This window comes from Dryobates pubescens, chromosome 33 (assembly GCF_014839835.1).
Source record: "Dryobates pubescens isolate bDryPub1 chromosome 33, bDryPub1.pri, whole genome shotgun sequence".
Taxonomy (NCBI): domain Eukaryota; kingdom Metazoa; phylum Chordata; class Aves; order Piciformes; family Picidae; genus Dryobates; species Dryobates pubescens.
Window position 1 is genome coordinate 6,756,492 of NC_071644.1, and position 16,212 is coordinate 6,772,703.

At 60.7% G+C, this 16,212-nt stretch overlaps 1 protein-coding gene across 1 annotated transcript in view; it reads left to right on the forward strand.

The window, feature by feature from the left end:
- The window catches only part of AGRN (agrin), a 151,892-nt gene that overhangs the window by 132,999 nt on the left and 2,681 nt on the right, over positions 1-16,212 (forward strand). Inside the window, exons 26-38 of the mRNA XM_054175724.1 lie at positions 753-968; positions 2,185-2,414; positions 3,985-4,119; positions 4,261-4,357; positions 5,053-5,217; positions 6,198-6,309; positions 7,603-7,614; positions 8,740-8,856; positions 9,564-9,753; positions 10,778-10,865; positions 11,658-11,681; positions 14,120-14,152; positions 15,526-15,750. Coding sequence (XP_054031699.1) covers positions 753-968; positions 2,185-2,414; positions 3,985-4,119; positions 4,261-4,357; positions 5,053-5,217; positions 6,198-6,309; positions 7,603-7,614; positions 8,740-8,856; positions 9,564-9,753; positions 10,778-10,865; positions 11,658-11,681; positions 14,120-14,152; positions 15,526-15,750 — 1,644 coding nt within the window. The remainder of the gene's footprint in view (positions 1-752; positions 969-2,184; positions 2,415-3,984; positions 4,120-4,260; positions 4,358-5,052; positions 5,218-6,197; positions 6,310-7,602; positions 7,615-8,739; positions 8,857-9,563; positions 9,754-10,777; positions 10,866-11,657; positions 11,682-14,119; positions 14,153-15,525; positions 15,751-16,212) is intronic.

A 16,212-nucleotide genomic window follows, 5' to 3' on the forward strand; every position in this document is an offset into this window, starting at 1 on the left:
TGGAAGGGTCAGGGGGTCCAGCCTTCAACCCAGCGCTGCCGGGGCGCCGCTAAACCCTCAGCACCACGGCTCCAGGGCTTTGAAACCCCTCTAGGGACTCCACCACTGCCCTGGGCAGCCTGGGCCAGGCCTTGACAACCCTTTTGGGGAAGAAATTGCTCCTCATGGCCGACCTCAGCCTGCCCTGGTGCGACTTGAGGCCTCTTGTCCTGCTGCTTGCTCTTTGGGAAGAGAGACCAACACTCACCTCACTCCAGTCTCCTTCCAGGCAGCTGTGGAGAGTGAGAAGGTTTCTCCTCAGCCTGTGGCTTCCTGGAGGAAGGAGAATGGGAAGAGAGACCAACACTCACCTCACTCCAGCCTCCTTCCAGGGAGCTGTGGAGAGTGAGAAGGTTTCTCCTCAGCCTCTGGCTTCCTGGAGGAAGGAGAATGGGAAGAGAGACCAACACTCACCTCACTCCAACCTCCTTCCAGGGAGCTGTGGAGAGTGAGAAGGTTTCTCCTCAGCCTCTGGCTTCCTGGAGGAAGGAGAATGGGAAGAGAGACCAACACTCACCTCACTCCAGCCTCCTTCCAGGGAGCTGTGGAGAGTGAGAAGGTTTCTCCTCAGCCTGTGGCTTCCTGGAGGAAGGAGAATGGCAAGAGAGACCAACACTCACCTCCCTCCAGCGCAGTCACAGGAGGCACCCAGCCTAAACTTGCCACAGTGACACCAACCCAAGCCTCTCCCCGCTTCCCCTCTTCCCCTGCAGGTTTAACACAGGCTCTGGCACGGGGGTGATCAGCAGCAGGGTGCGTGTGGAGCCTGGCAGGTGGCACCAGCTGGTGGTGAACCGCAACCGCCGCAGCGGGATGCTGGCGGTGGACGGCGAGCCCCACGTCAGCGGCGAGAGCCCCCCCGGCACCGACGGCCTCAACCTCGACACAGACCTCTTCCTTGGGGGAGCACCAGAGGACCAGATGGCTGTGTGAGCGAGGGGGGCTGGCCCCCTTCGGGGTGGGGGGCAGAAAGGCTGCGGCTGCGAGCAGGGCTGCAAGCCTGCTCAGAGGTGGTGGCTGAGACATAGAATCCTTTGGGCTGGAAAAGGCCTCTAAGGGCATTGAGTCCAACTGTCAGCCCAACACCATCATGGCCTTTAAACCATAGAATGGCTTTGGTTGGAAAAGGCCTCTGAGATCATCAAGCCCAACACCACCATGGCCATTGAACCATACAATCACTGAACTGCTTTGGTTGGAAAAGGCCTCTAAGGGCATTGAGTCCAGAAGGACCTCTAAGGGCATTGGGTCCAACTGTCAGCCCAACACCATCATGGCCATTAGACCATAGAATGGCTTTGGTTGCAAAAGGCCTCTAAGATCATTGAGTCCAACACCATCATGGCCATTAAACCATAGAATCACTGAATGGCTTTGGTTGGAAAAGGCCTCTAAGGGCATTGAGTCCAACTGTCAGCCCAACACCATCATGGCCATTAAACCATAGAATGGCTTTGGTTGGAAAAGGCCTCTAAGGGCATTGAATCCAAGCATCAACCCAACACCACCATGGCCTTTAAACCATAGAATCACTGACTTGCTTTGGTTGGAAAAGGCCTCTAAGGGCATTGGGTCCAACTGTCATCATGGTCATTAAGCCATAGAATGACTTTGGTTGCAAAAGGCCTCTTAGATCATCAAGCCCAACACCACCATGGCCATTAAACCATACAATCACTGAACTGCTTTGGTTGGAAAAGGCCTCTAAGGGCATTGAGTCCAAGCATCAACCCAACACCCCCATGCCCACCAAACCGTGTCCCCAAGTGCCCTGGCCACAGGTTTCTCCAGGGGTCTGGGCTCTACCACCTCCCTGGGCAGCCTGTGCCAATGCCTGACCATTCTCAAAGGCAAGAAATTGTTCCTGACCTCCTACCTCAACCTCCCCTGATGCACCTTGAGGCCATTTCCCCTTGCCCCATCCCCTGATATTAGGGGGAGAAGAGACCAACTCCCACCTGGCTCCCCCCTCCTTTCAGGGAGAGCAGTGAGGTCTCCCCTCAGCCTCCTCCAGACTGAACTGAAGGGTGGTTGTGGACCATCTCTGGGGCTGAGGAGGCCCTCGAGGTCCTGCTGACCCCAGCTGCTTGGGAGCACCTCTGCATTCTTGGGGATCAAAGCCCTCACCCCCTTTGTCCCCCGCAGGGTGGCAGAGCGCACGGCGGCCACCGGCGGCCTGAAGGGCTGCATCCGCCTGCTGGATGTCAACAACCAGATGTACGACCTGAGGGAGAAAGGCAGCGATGTCCTCTATGGCAGTGGGGTGGGAGAGTGTGGCAATGACCCCTGCCACCCCAACCCCTGCCACCATGGTGGCATCTGCCACGTCAAAGAGGCTGAGATGTTCCACTGCGAGTGCCTCCACACCTACACTGGTACGGAGGGGAGAGCGCTGCTGGGGTTCCTCATCCTGCTGCTGCTCGGTCCTGAGGGCTTCCAGAGCTGTGGGAGGGGGGTTAGGAGCAGCAGTGGGGAGGGGGAGGAGGTGTGGAGTGTGGTGAGGGTACCCAGAGCCTTGCTTTAAGGGCTGCAGTGGGGTGGGATGTGGGGTGGAGTGTTGGTATGGTACAGGGGTAGAGCATTGCTGGGGTTCCTCATCCTGCTGCTTGGTCCTGAGGGCTTCCAGAGCTCTGGGAGGGGGGTTAGGAGCAGCAGTGGGGAGGGGGAGGAGGTGTGGAGTGTGGTGAGGGTACCCAGAGCCTTGCTTTAAGGGCTGCAGTGGGGTGGGATGTGGGGTGGAGTGTTGGTACGGTACAGGGGTAGAGCATTGCTGGGGTTCCTCATCCTGCTGCTGCTCGGTCCTGAGGGCTTCCAGAGCTCTGGGAGGGGGGTTAGGAGCAGCAGTGGGGAGGGGGAGGAGGTGTGGAGTGTGGTGAGGGTACCCAGAGCCTTGCTTTAAGGGCTGCAGTGGGGTGGGATGTGGGGTGGAGTGTTGGTATGGTACAGGGGTAGAGCATTGCTGGGGTTCCTCATCCTGCTGCTGCTCGGTCCTGAGGGCTTCCAGAGCTCTGGGAGGGGGGTTAGGAGCAGCAGTGGGGAGGGGGAGGAGGTGTGGAGTGTGGTGAGGGTACCCAGAGCCTTGCTTTAAGGGCTGCAGTGGGGTGGGATGTGGGGTGGAGTGTTGGTACGGTACAGGGGTAGAGCATTGCTGGGGTTCCTCATCCTGCTGCTTGGTCCTGAGGGCTTCCAGAGCTCTGGGAGGGGGTTAGGAGCAGCAGTGGGGAGGGGGAGGAGGTGTGGAGTGTGGTGAGGGTACCCAGAGCCTTGCTTTAAGGGCTGCAGTGGGGTGGGATGTGGGGTGGAGTGTTGGTATGGTACAGGGGTAGAGCATTGCTGGGGTTCCTCATCCTGCTGCTGCTCGGTCCTGAGGGCTTCCAGAGCTGTGGGAGGGGGTTAGGAGCAGCAGTGGGGAGGGGGAGGAGGTGTGGAGTGTGGTGAGGGTACCCAGAGCCTTGCTTTAAGGGCTGCAGTGGGGTGGGATGTGGGGTGGAGTGTCAGCAGTGGGTTAGGATCCTAGAATCACCTGGTTGGAAGAGACCTTAAGATGGTGGAGTCCAGCCATGGCCTAACATCTCCTTGTGCAGAACTCCTTGGCCATGGCCCTAAGCTCCTCATCCAGATGGCTTCCAAGCACCTCCAGGGGTGGTGTAGGGCAGGGTAGAGCTGCAGCCAGGGGAGTCTGTCGCTGTGGAGCACAGACCTGCCCATATGCCCTTGAGACAGGGGCCAAGATCTGGTGGTTCTTCCTTGCCCTTCAGGGCTGGAGCCTGGCATCAGCACTGTCTGCCATTTGTTGGGGGGCTTCCTGGGTGATGGGAACCCAAGCTGAGGCAGGAGGAGAGGGGTGGCAGCCCTCAGGAGCCATCAGAGCTGTTTGTCTCTGGCTGAAAGGTGCCTGCTGGCTCCTGGGGCTGCTGACCTGACAGGTTGCCTTCACTGCTGCAGGTCCAACGTGTGCTGATGAGAGGAACCCCTGTGACCCTTCACCCTGCCACATCTCTGCCACCTGCCTGGTGCTGCCAGAGGGAGGTGCCCTGTGTGCCTGTCCCATGGGCCGGGAAGGAGACTTCTGCGAGCGAGGTGAGATGGCAGCGGGGTCTGGGGAAGGGGGGAAGGGCACCTCTTGATTTCCCCAGCCTGGGTTTGCCTCCTGTGGCTTTGGGGCACTGGCTGAAGCTGCTCTGCCCTCCTCTTCCTCACCATTCCCTTGTTTGTGCTCAGTGACAGAGCAGGACCACACCATGCCCTTCCTCCCAGAGTTCAACGGCTTCTCCTACCTGGAGCTGAACGGGCTGCAGACCTTCATTCCTGACCTGCAGTGAGTGCCAGGCACTGCCAGAGGGACTTCATCTGGGTGCCTGAGGTGGAGGGGAGGGAGAGAGAGGGACATCATCTGGCTGGCTGAGGTGGAGGGGAGAGGGAGAAGGGCATCATCTGGGTGGCTGATGAGGAGGGGAGAGAGGGAAGGGCATCATCTGGGTGGCTGATGAGGAGGGGAGAGAGAGAAGGGCATCATCTGGGTGGCTGAGGTGGAGGGGAGAGAGGGAAGGGCATCATCTGGGTGGCTGAGGTGGAGGGGAGAGGGAGAAGGGCATCATCTGGGTGGCTGAGGTGGAGGGGAGAGGGAGAAGGGCATCATCTGGGTGGCTGATGAGGAGAGGAGAGAGGGAAAGGCATCATCTGGGTGGCTGATGAGGAGGGGAGAGGGAAAGGCATCATCTGGGTGGCTGAGGTGGAGGGGAGAGAGAGAGAGGGACATCATCTGGGTAGCTGATGAGGAGGAGGGAGCTCATGCTCTGCTCTTCACCTGTCACACCCTGGCTGTCCCTCCACATCTTCCCCTGGGCAGCATCCTGAGCGTGGCAGAGGTCTCTCTTCCCTGGCCAGGTGCTTTGCAGTGCTGGCATCTCTCTGCCACAGCTGGGGGGAGGTCTTCCAAGGGCTCAGCCCCCAGGGGTGGTGGAGGAGGAGAGCACCTGGGTTGGAGGGTATCCATAATCCTTCTCTCCTCAGGGACAAAATGTCCATGGAGGTTGTGTTCCTGGCCAAGAGCCCCAGTGGCATGATCTTCTACAATGGCCAGAAGACAGATGGCAAAGGGGACTTTGTCTCTCTGGCTTTACATGATGGCTACCTGGAGTACAGATACGACCTGGGCAAGGGGGCAGCTGTGCTCAGGTAGGCTGGGCTGGGGGCCTGCTCCTCAGGGGGCCAGGAGGGACACTGAGGGCTTCTGGGGAAGCTTTCAGCTTCCCCTTGCCAGAAAACCAGGAGGAGGCAGGGAGGAAAGCTTTATGGCCCCAGCAGTTGGCAGGAATGGCTCTTGGGTGGTTGTGCCTCTGTGGGACAGGACCTGGCCCTGGCTTGTGCTCCTTCCCCAGGCTAATGCTGGGCTCTCAGGGAAGCTGCTGTGCTGGCCTGGGCACCCCAGACTGGTGAGGCTGTGCTGGCCTGGGCACCCCAGACTGGTGAGGCTGTGGTAACCTGGGCACCCCAAACTGGTGAGGCTGTGGTAACCTGGGCACCCCAAGCTGGTGAGGCTGTGCTGGCCTGGGCACCCCAGACTGGTGAGGCTGTGGTAACCTGGGCACCCCAAGCTGGTGAGGCTGTGCTGGCCTGGGCACCCCAGACTGGTGAGGCTGTGGTAACCTGGGCACCCCAGACTGGTGAGGCTGTGCTGGCCTGGGCACCCCAAGCTGGTGAGGCTGTGCTGGCCTGGGCACCCCAGACTGGTGAGGCTGTGGTAACCTGGGCACCCCAGACTGGTGAGGCTGTGGTAACCTGGGCACCCCAAACTGGTGAGGCTGTGGTAACCTGGGCACCCCAAGCTGGTGAGGCTGTGCTGGCCTGGGCACCCCAAGCTGGTGAGGCTGTGCTGGCCTGGGCACCCCAGACTGGTGAGGCAGTGGTGGCCTGGGCACCCCAGACTGGTGAGGCTGTGCTGGCCTGGGCACCCCAAGCTGGTGAGGCTGTGCTGGCCTGGGCACCCCAGACTGGTGAGGCAGTGGTGGCCTGGGCACCCCAGACTGGTGAGGCTGTGCTGGCCTGGGCAGCCCAAGCTGGTGGAGCTGGGCAACCCAAGGTGGTTATGGGGCTTTGCAGCACTGTGCCTGCAGGGTGGTGCTGGCAGAGCTCTCAGCCATGTGCCCTCTCCCCAGGAGCAAGGAGCCAGTGCCCCTCCACAGCTGGGTCAGCGTCTCGCTGGAGAGGAACGGCCGCAAGGGGGTCATGAGGATCAACGACGGCGAGAGGGTGATGGGGGAGTCCCCGGTAAGCTGGGGGGCCAGGGACAGCTCTCTGGGCTTCCAGCCCTGCTCCTCTCACCTCTGACATGAGCTGAGGAGCTCCTTGGCTCGCTGAGCTCTTGTGGTGCACGGCTTTAAAGGCAGAGGAGGAGGCGAGGCCAGGGGAGAAGAGGCTGCTGGAGGGCAGAGCTCTCCTGCCTCTCTTTGCTGCTCTCTGCTGCAGGACATCAGCTGCACAACCTCTGCCAGCTCTTCCTGGCTGGCCCCCAGCCCACACAGAGCTGCAGCACCTTTGCCATGGGCACACATGCCCTGAGCCTTGGTCCCAGGCATGTGTTTGGCTCCCTCCCCTCCCCACACCTCCCTTCTTTCTGAAGGTCCTCAACTGCAGGCCCCCCAGGGACCCTTGCAGGTTGTGCTGCTGCAGTGCTGGGGCCAGTGTGGCCTTCAGCCTGTGCTTGGTGATGCTCCAGAGCCTTCCACAGTGCTGCCTGCACAGGGTGCTGGGCTGGGAGGAAGTCATGGGGTGGTCAGAGCCCCGCTGCACTGTTGCTGCTGAATCCACCAGTGCCTTCTCTCCTCTGTTTCCCAAGCTGGCTCCTCCCTGCGCCCTGTCCCCTCTGTGCTTCTGTCTCTGCACAAACCACAGCTCCCTGGGGTCTCCTGGCAGGGCCACTGCCCTTCCTTTCCCTCACCATTCCAGCTGGGAAGCTGCTGCAGGAAAAGCCCCAGCTGCTGCTGAGTTCATCCTTCAGATGCCCCTAGAAGTGCAGCAGCAGCCAGGGCTTCCCTGCAGGGATCCCTTCCTTCCCTTACTCATCTTTCCAAGCTTCTCTCCAAGTGAAGAGAGGAGCTGGGCTGAAATCATGCCAGGGAAGGCTTAGGTTGGAGAGGAGGAACAACTTCTTTGCTGCAAGAGTGGTCAGGCCCTGGGAGAGGCTGCCCAGGGAGGTGGTGGAGTCCCCAGTCCCCGGGGGGGGTGTTCAGGAGAGGTAAGGACGTGGCCCCTGGGGGACAGGGTTTAGTGCCCATGCTGGTGGCAGGTTGCTGGCTGTGGGTTTGATGCCCTCAGAGAGCTTTTCCAACCCAAGCAACTCTCTGATGCTGTGGGAAGGTTGCCCTCAGCTGGCAGGGTGGCAGCAGCAGCCCCTTCCTGTGCCTTCTGCAGCTCCCCTTCCCCAGCCGCCCCGGGCAGCGGCTGGAGCCTTGCAGCCCTGCACGTTGTGATGTGACCACTGACCTCCCTTTTCTCTCTCTCTCTCTCTTCCTCTTTGCTTTCCACTTGTATTTCTCCCCTCCCCTGCTGTCTGGATCCCAGAAATCCCGTAAGGTAAAGATAAGTATCACCCCCCCCACCCCCTGCACCTCCATCTCACCTGCCACGGGCACCTCCTTCCCTTCTGTTTGCCATTCAGCTCTCAGTCCTTCAACTTCCCATCTGCCCCAGCAGCTTTAGGCTCTCTGTAGATTAGAGACAATCATTTCTTTAATTCCTCCCCTACCCTCCCATCATTAATTCCCAGCCAGTTGTTCCATTTGGGGTCTGGAAAGCATCTCGGTCCATCTGCTCCATGTTTCTTGTGTTAACTCCACACAGCATTAGCTAGAAACTCATACCACCGCATCCCTGCCTCCCTGCTGCGCCTCTGGGGCCATCCCAGGGGCTCAGGGAGCTCCATCACCCCCTCTGGTGTGCCCAGGGAAACCTCTGGGGCTGAAGACTCACCAGGGAGGTTTCCCTCCTGTGTGCTGTGGAGTTGGGTGCAGGGCGACAGCAAAGGCCACGGGAGGGAAGCTCTGGCAGCTGGAGGAACCCAAGCTGAACCCTGGGGTCTGCTTTGGGCCTCTTGCTCCAAGGAGGACATTGAGGGGCTGGAGAGAGCCCAGAGAAGGGCAACCAAGCTGGGGAAGGGTCTGGAGAACAGGGCTGGGGAGGAGCAGCTGAGGGAGCTGGGGGTGGTTCAGCCTGGAGGAGAGGAGGCTGAGGGAGACCTCATTGCTCTCTGCAGCTCCCTGAGAGGAGGCTGGAGCCAGGTGGGGGTTGGGCTCTGCTCCCAGGTGGTAAGGACAGGACAAGAGGAAATGGCCTCAAGTTGCAGCAGGGCAGGCTGAGGATGGACATGAGGAGAAATTTCTTGCCCTGGAAGCTTCTCCAGGCCTGGCCCAGGCTGCCCAGGGCGGTGCTGGGGTCCCCATCCCTGGAAGGCTTTCAGAGCTATGGAGCTGTGGTGCTGAGGGCTGTGCTTTGGTGGTGCCCTGGCAGTGCTGGGCTAACAGTGGCACCTTGATGATCTTAGAGGTCTCTTCCAAGCAAAACAGTTCTGTGACTCCATGCCCTGCCTGCACTGCTGCCCTGCTCACAGCCTCCTTTAGATCCCCTGGAGCTGGGCCCAGCCTGCAGCCTGGGGACACTGTGGCACCTTCTGCATCTCACCTCCTCCCCTCTCACCCCCAGGTGCCTCACACTTTCCTGAACCTGAAGGAGCCCTTGTATGTGGGGGGAGCCCCTGACTTCAGCAAGCTGGCTCGAGCAGCTGCCATCTCCAGCAGCTTCAGTGGAGCTGTGCAGAGGGTAAGGACCTGCTGGGCAGCTGGGGCCAGCTGGCTGGCTGGGAGATGTGCCAGCTGCACTGGAGCAGCCTGCCCAGAGAGCTTGTGGAGTGCAGTCCCTGGGGAGACTCCAACCCCCCCCCCCCCCCCCCAGGGCCTCTGTGGGTGCCCTGCTTTGGCTGGGGGCTTGGACTGGGGGAGCTCCACAGGTCCCTTCCAACCCCCTCCACTGTTTGCTGGATTCTGTGAGAAGAGCAAGGAGGAGCCTGGGGGGTGGGCTCCCTGTGGGTCCATGTGCCTGGGGGGGCACAGAGGGGAAAGGTGGCAGCAGGGGAGGGGGGGATGCATCACAGGAGCACGTGGGGCTTAGGGCTGGATTCCCACCTCCTCTTGCCCTGCAGGGACACTGGCCTCAGCCCTGCCCTGCAGAGAGCTGGGGTGGTGCAGGTCAACTCTTGTGCTTCCTCAGGAGCCTTTCCTTGAAAGCCCAACCTGAAAGGCTGCCCAGGCCTGGCTCAGGCTGCCCAGGCCTGGCTCAGGCTGCCAAGGCTTGGCCCAGGCTGCCCAGGCCTGGCCCAGGCTGCCCAGGGGCAGCGGTGCAGTCCCCATCCCTGGGAGGGTTTCACAGCCCTGTAGCTGTGGTGCTGAGCCCCTGGCAGGGCTGGGTGGAGGGTTGGGTGATCTGCAAGGTGTGTGAGCTGCGTGCCTCCCCCTGCTTGTGCCTGCCAGGTCTCCATCAGGGGGGTGCCCGTGCTGAAGGAGCAGAACATCCGCAGCGCCATCGAGATCTCCCCGTTCCGAGGCCACCCCTGCACCCAGAAACCCAGCCCCTGCCAGAACGGGGGCAGCTGCAGCCCCCTGCTGGAGAGCTACCAGTGTGCCTGCCAGAGGGGCTTCTCTGGGGCTCACTGTGAGAAAGGTGAGGCTGCAGGGCAGGGCTGCCCACAGACCCTCCGCCCCGAGCCGCTGGCGCCGGCGGCAGGGCAGCGCCCGCCTCGTGCCAAGCCTCGGCCCCTGCCCTTCTCCTGGCTGCTGGGAGGGAGCCAGGAGAGGCAAAAGCCGTGGCCTTGCCAGGCTGGGAGGTCAGGGCTGTGCCATGCCTCAGAAGGGTGGTGTGACACTGCAGAGCTGCTGCCCAGGGGGGGCTCACCCAGCCCTGCCGTCTCCTTCGGGCCCTGCGCTCCGCTCTGGGCTCCCGCTGCTGTGGCCCGGGGCAGGGAACGATGGTTTGGTGCTGCAGCAGATTCAGCTGGAGGCCCTGAGCCATGTCTGGCTCAAGGTTTCTTCCCTGCTGCCTCCCTGAGGTTAGCCCTTGGGCCACCACCAAGCCCAGCTTCCTGCCTGTCTGGGGAGAGACTTTTGAGGGTGTCAGGGAGGGATAGGACTGGGGGGGATGGAGCACAGCTAGGAGTGGGGAGATGGAGATTGGCTGTGAGGAAGAAGTTGTTGCCCAGGAGGGTGGTGAGAGCCTGGCACAGGCTGCCCAGGGAGGTGGTGGAAGCCTCCTGCCTGGAGGTGTTTGCAGCCAGGCTGGAGGTGGCTGTGAGCAGCCTGTTGTGCTGTGAGGTGTCCCTGCCCATGGCAGGGAAGGGACCTCAAGCATCACCCAGTTCCAACCCCCCTGCCCATGGGCTGGCTGATCCTTGAGGTCCCTTCCAACCCTGACAATTCTCTGATGCAGCAAGGAAAGCACCAGGGCTGCAGGTTTCATGGCAGCTGCCTGCAAGCCCAGGAGCTGATCCAAACTCCTGGGCTCTAAAGCCACAGCAAAGCCTCCCAGGGCCTTGCTTAGGGTGCCACAGTGCTGACCTGCCCCAGGGGGTGGCAGGTTTGTGTGTGCCTTCCTCCTGGGCACTGTAAAGGGAGCCTTTCCTGCTCTCCAAAGAGGGGCAGGCCTTGCTGTGTTGCCTGACTGCTCTTCTTTTCCTCCCCCACCCCTCCAGTGATGATTGAGAAGGCTGCTGGAGATGCTGAGGCCATTGCCTTTGATGGCAGGACCTACATGGAGTACCACAATGCTGTGACAAAGAGGTAACCTGGCTGCTCAGCTGAACCAAGCTCCAGACAAGGACTTAGGGCTGAACCAAGCTCCAGACAAGGACTTAGAGCTGAACCAAGCTCCAAAACAAGAGCTTAGAGCTGAACCAAGCTCAAAAACAAGGAGTTAGGGATGAACCAAGGTCCAAAACAATGGGTTAGGGATGAACCATCTCCAAAAGAAGGGCTTAAGGCTGAACCAAGGCCCAGACAAGGAGTTAGAGCTGAAGCAAGCTCCTAAACAATGGGTTAGAGCTGAACCAAGCTTCACAACAAGGAGTTAGAACTGAGCCAAGGTCCAAAATGAGGAGTCAGAGCTGAACCAAGGTCCAGAAAAGGACTTAGAGCTGAACCAAGCTCCAAAACAAGGGCTTAGGGCTGAACCAAGCTCCAAAACAAGGGCTTAGGGCTGAACCAAGCTCCAAAACAAGGGCTTAGGGCTGAACCAAGCTCCAAAACAAGGGCTTAGGGCTGAACCAAGCCCCACAACAAAGACATAAGGCTGAACCAAGCTCCAAAACAAGGAGTTAGAGCTGGACCAAGGTCCAGACAAGCACTAAGGGCTGAACCATCTCCAAAGCAAGCACTTAGGGCTGAACCAAGGTCCAGGCAAGCACTTAGGGCTGAACCAAGCTCCAAAGCAAGGGCTTAGGACTAAACCAAGGTCCAAAGCAGGGTACTGGCTGTGTCCATCTGCCTCTCAGCCCTCGGGGTGCCTGTGTGGAGCTGTTTGTTGGTGTCTGTCTGTCTGTCTCTTCTCAATGTCCTTGTTTCTTTGCTTTCAAGCCACCTGACCAATGAGATCCCTGCGTGAGTACAGAGCTCCCACTGCCCAGCTCCCCCCCTGCAGCCATCTGCCCCCCACTACATCTCCCATTGCCACCCCAGCCCACTGCAGGGGAGGGCCAGGGGAGGAGGAGCAGGGACACTTCCCAGGGGTCTGCCACAGGCACATGTCCCATTCCAGGTCCAAGGAGGCTTCTCCTGCCCTTCTGTCCTGCCCTGCTCAAGCCACACAAGGACCTTTGTGCCCAGCTCCTGAGCAGAGAGGCAGAGAGCTGCTGGAGAGTCCAGCAGGGGCTACAAAGATGCTGAGGGGCTTGGAGCACCTCTGTGAGGAGGAAAGGCTGAGAGCCCCTGGGGCTGTGGTGATGGAAGCTGCTCCTGCCCTGCTTCCTGCAGCCTGAATGTGGCACTGGGGAGGCCAGGCTGGGGGCTAGGAGAATGGTCTCCAGCCAGGGATGTTGTGGTCTGGGCAACTCCTCCCAAGGTGCAGGGCAGCCAAGGGAGCAGAAGGAGGACCTGGGCAGGTGGGTGGGGAGGAGGACTTCTTCCTTAGGGCAAGCTTGATTTGCTCTCTGTCTGTCTGTCTTGGAGAGTGGCAGGAGTGGAAGGGAAGCACTGGTTCCTGTAGCTGTGTTCCTCACTGTGTGCAGGAGGAGATGTGGAGAGCTACCTGCCTGTCCCATCCCCATCTCACCTCATTTTCTCCAGGCTGGGGTCAGACAGAAGCTCAGGAGGCTGAGCTGGGTGCATGCCTGCATGTCCCCAGCTGGGGAGCAGCCACAGAGCCATCAGCTGCATGTCCACAGCACTGCAGGGCTTGCTCTGGTGTTTTGGAGAGGGCTCCCTAGGAGCCAAGCATCCTCCAAAGCTGGGCAGTGCCCCCCAGCAGTGAGAGCTGCCATGCCCAGCTGCCCCCCTGCCCAGGCAGGAGCCCTGCAGGTGAGCAGGGCCCTGCCACCTTTGTGTCCTCCCTCTCCCTCCAGCCTCCTCCCTGCCCCAGGCAGCCCTATTTTGGCTCTGCATGTCCCATCCTGCAGAGGAGCTCAGCACCCCTCCCCAGCTCCTCTGCTGGCCACTTGGCAGCAGCTCTGCCCAGCCCTGCCAGGACTGAAGGGCCCCTTGGGCTGCCCATAAAAAGCAGTTTCTTCAGCCTGCAGGCAGGCACTGGGCTGTGCCTTGGGCAGTGCCAACCCCCCCAGTGCTGCCCTGGGCTCTGCTGGCTGTGCCCTGCCCTGCCTGGCCCTCTCTTTGGGGATGTCCATTTTGATACAGCCATCAGGGCTGGAGCTGGCTGCAATGCCAGGCCTGTGGCACCCAACCCTTGCAGGCAGTGCCAGCCAGGACAGCTGGAGCCCTGGATTTCCCCTTCCCCATGCTGCCCAAGTGCCCCGAGGCTGACTCAGAAGCCTGATGTGTCTGCCTGGATGGGGACCTGGAGGTGCTCCTCCAAAACAGCCAACAAGCCCCAGCCTGAGAGCTGCCTGCAGGGCTGCCCAGGCTGCTCCTGCAGGGCCATGGCCCCAGAAGTGCTTCCCCCCAGCAGTGCTGCCCCTTCCTGGCACACACATCCCAGCAGGGCAGTGTGGAACACTGATGGTTGTGCTTCACAGAATGGGGTTGGGTTGGAAGGGTCCTTCAAGCTCAGCCAGTTCCAACCCCCCTGCCCTGGGCAGGGACACCTCCCACCAGCACAGCTTGCTCAAGGCCTCATCCAGCCTGGCCTTCAGCACCTCCAGGGAGGAGGCAGCCCTGGGCAGCCTGTGCCAGGCTCTCCCCAGCCTCACTGGGGAGAATGATGCTGGAGGGCATTGCAGAGTTCCTGCTCCCCTGGGACAGGAGCTGCTGGCATCTAGCAGGGGGGGATGGACTCAGTGATCTCCAGAGGTCCCTTCCAACCCTTCCCATCCTATGACTCTTTGCTCACCTTGGCTAATCTTGGATGAGGTTGCCCAGGGACTGCTGAGGAGGGCTGGTAGTGATAGGATGAGAGGGAATGGACTGAAGCTTGGGGAGGGGAGACTGAGACTGGAGATGAGGAAGAAATCCTTCCCAGTGAGGGTGGGGAGACCCTGGCACAGGTTGCCCAGGGAGGCTGTGGATGCTCCCTCCTGGAGGTGCTGAAGGCCAGGCTGGATGAGGCCTTGAGCAGCCTGTGCTGGTGTGAGGTGTCCCTGCCCATGGCAGGGGGTTGGAACTGGCTGGTCTGGAAGGTCCCTTCCAACCCAAAGCCATTCTGTGAATCTAGGAAGCAACAACTTGCCAACTCCTCTGCCTGGTTTGAGGCAACTCAGCTGCCCCAGGGCCAGTGGCTGAGGTTTCCTGCTCACTTTGGGTGGTTTGCTCAGCTTTGGTGGTGTGGAGGGGTCAGGAGCTGGCACTGCTGAGCGGGGCTGGGAGGGAAGGAAGGGTCTCCTCTGCTGCCCTGCGCTTATGGCATGCTCCCCTTTCTTCCTGCACCTAAGTCCTGAAGCTCTGGACTACCCTGTGGAGCCCAGGTGAGTCTGTGCCAGGCTTTCAGCTCTTGTGTCTCGTGCTCTGCTCTTGCTGCCTCAGCATGTCTCTGTCTGTGGTGTCTCCTGTGTGTCCATCCCTGTGCCTTTTGATTTGGAAGGGATGCAGCTCTGCAGGTGAGGAGAGCAAACCCCAAGGGAGCCTTCTCCTTGCAGTGTAGGAACAGCAGCCCCTCTCAGCCCCTCTTGCAGCCCCTCTTGCAGCCCCTCTGCAGTCCTTCTGCAGCCCCTCTGCAGCCCCTCTGCAGCCCCTCTCAGCCCCTCGCTCCTGTTGAGGGGGGGGATAATCTAGACAGCAAGCAGCCATGGGTGAGGGGAGAGGCTGAGTGACCTGAGCCCTCCCCCAGCCCTTGGTCAGCAGCAGCTGTGTGTTGCCCATGCTGCCTGCTCTGTGTGTGCACGTGCCAGCAGCCTGTCTCAGGGCATCCCAGCAGCGTGGGTGGTGAAGCCACCAGGCAGCATCTCCTGTTGCCCCAAAGAGCCTTTGGCCAGTTCCCCAAGGGGACCAAGCTCCTGCCTTCCCTTCCTTCCTCCCTTGGGAAAGGACACCTCAGCCATGAGAAAGAAGCCTCTGTGGACAGCCTCCATCCACCAGCCCAGAGAGCAGACCCCTTCCTTCAGCACCTCCCCACGAGAAGGCCAAAGCCAAGAGCTTTGTGTCAGGGGCTTGGTGTGCCTGAACCCTGTGCTCCACGGAGGGCAAAAGCAAGAGGCCAGCAGCCCAGGACTGTGTCTCTGGGGGGAGGTTCAAGCTGGGTGCTGGGGGAGGAAAACATTCCCAGGGGAAGTGGAGCAGGGTAGATTTAGGCTGGACATTAGGATGAAGCTCTTCACAATGAGGAGAAGGAGAGACTGGGACAGGTTGCTCGGAGAGGTGGTGCAGACCCCATGCCTTGATGGGGCCCTGAGCAATGTCATCTAAGGATGTCCCTGCTCATGGCAGGGGGGTTGGACAAGGTGACCTTCTGTGCTGCCTTCCAACCCAGTGCAGTCCATGATTCCAGCTGCACAGTCCTGGCTGAGGTCAGCAGGCAGACAGAGGAGCTCCAGCCTTGGTGTTCCCCAAGCTCAGCTGGGCAGAGCCGCAGCTGCCCTCATGGTCACGCTCTGGGCAGGAGCTGGGTTGGAGACCTCCAGCGGGCCATTCCTGTGCTCCTGTGGCCCAGCTGAGAGCTTCCCATCTCCTAACCCCATACCCCAAGCCTTGTGAGCAGGCCTGGGCTGCTGCAAAGGCTGTGACCCCCCCCGGGTGCAGCCGGCAGGGCCGGTCCCCCCAGGGCTCGGCCGCTGGGTACAGGGCAGCCTGGCCCCGGGAGCCGCCCGCGCGGGCTCTAACCCTGCCCTGTCTCCCCTGGCAGCGAGAAGGCCTTGCAGTCCAACCACTTTGAGCTGAGCATCAAGACTGAGGCCACCCAGGGGCTGCTGCTGTGGAGCGGGAAGGGGCTGGAGCGCTCGGACTACATCGCCCTGGCCATCGTGGATGGCTTCGTGCAGATGAGCTACGACCTGGGCTCCAAGCCCGTGGTGCTCCGCTCCACCGTCCCCGTCAACACCAACCAGTGGATACACATCAAAGCATACAGGTATGGGGGCAGGCCAGAGCCAGGACCAGGAGCAGGTCCCTGCAGGGCTGAGCCTTCAGCAGGGCTGGGCTCGGATGACCCTTTTGAGGTCTCTTCCCAGCCGGATTGGATCCCGGCGCGCGCGCTCTGGGATGGGCGAGAGGGGAGCCAGGGAGATGGAGCCTGAGAAGGCTGAGGAGAGAAGGGAGACCTGAGAGCAGCCTCACAGGGCCTGGAGGGGGCTGCAGGAAGGAAGGGAAAAGGGAAGGGGGAAGGGAAGGGAAAAGGGAAGGGAAAAGGGAAGGGAAAAGGGAAGGGAAAAGGGAAGGGGAGGGGAGGGAAGAGGAGAGGAGAAGAGAGAAAGGAAGAGGAGAGAAGGGAAGAGAAGAGAAGAGACGAGGAGAGAAGAGAAGAGAAGAGAAGAGAAGGGAAAAGGGAAGGGGAAGGGAGGGAAGAGGAGAGGAGAGGAGAGAAAGGAAGAGG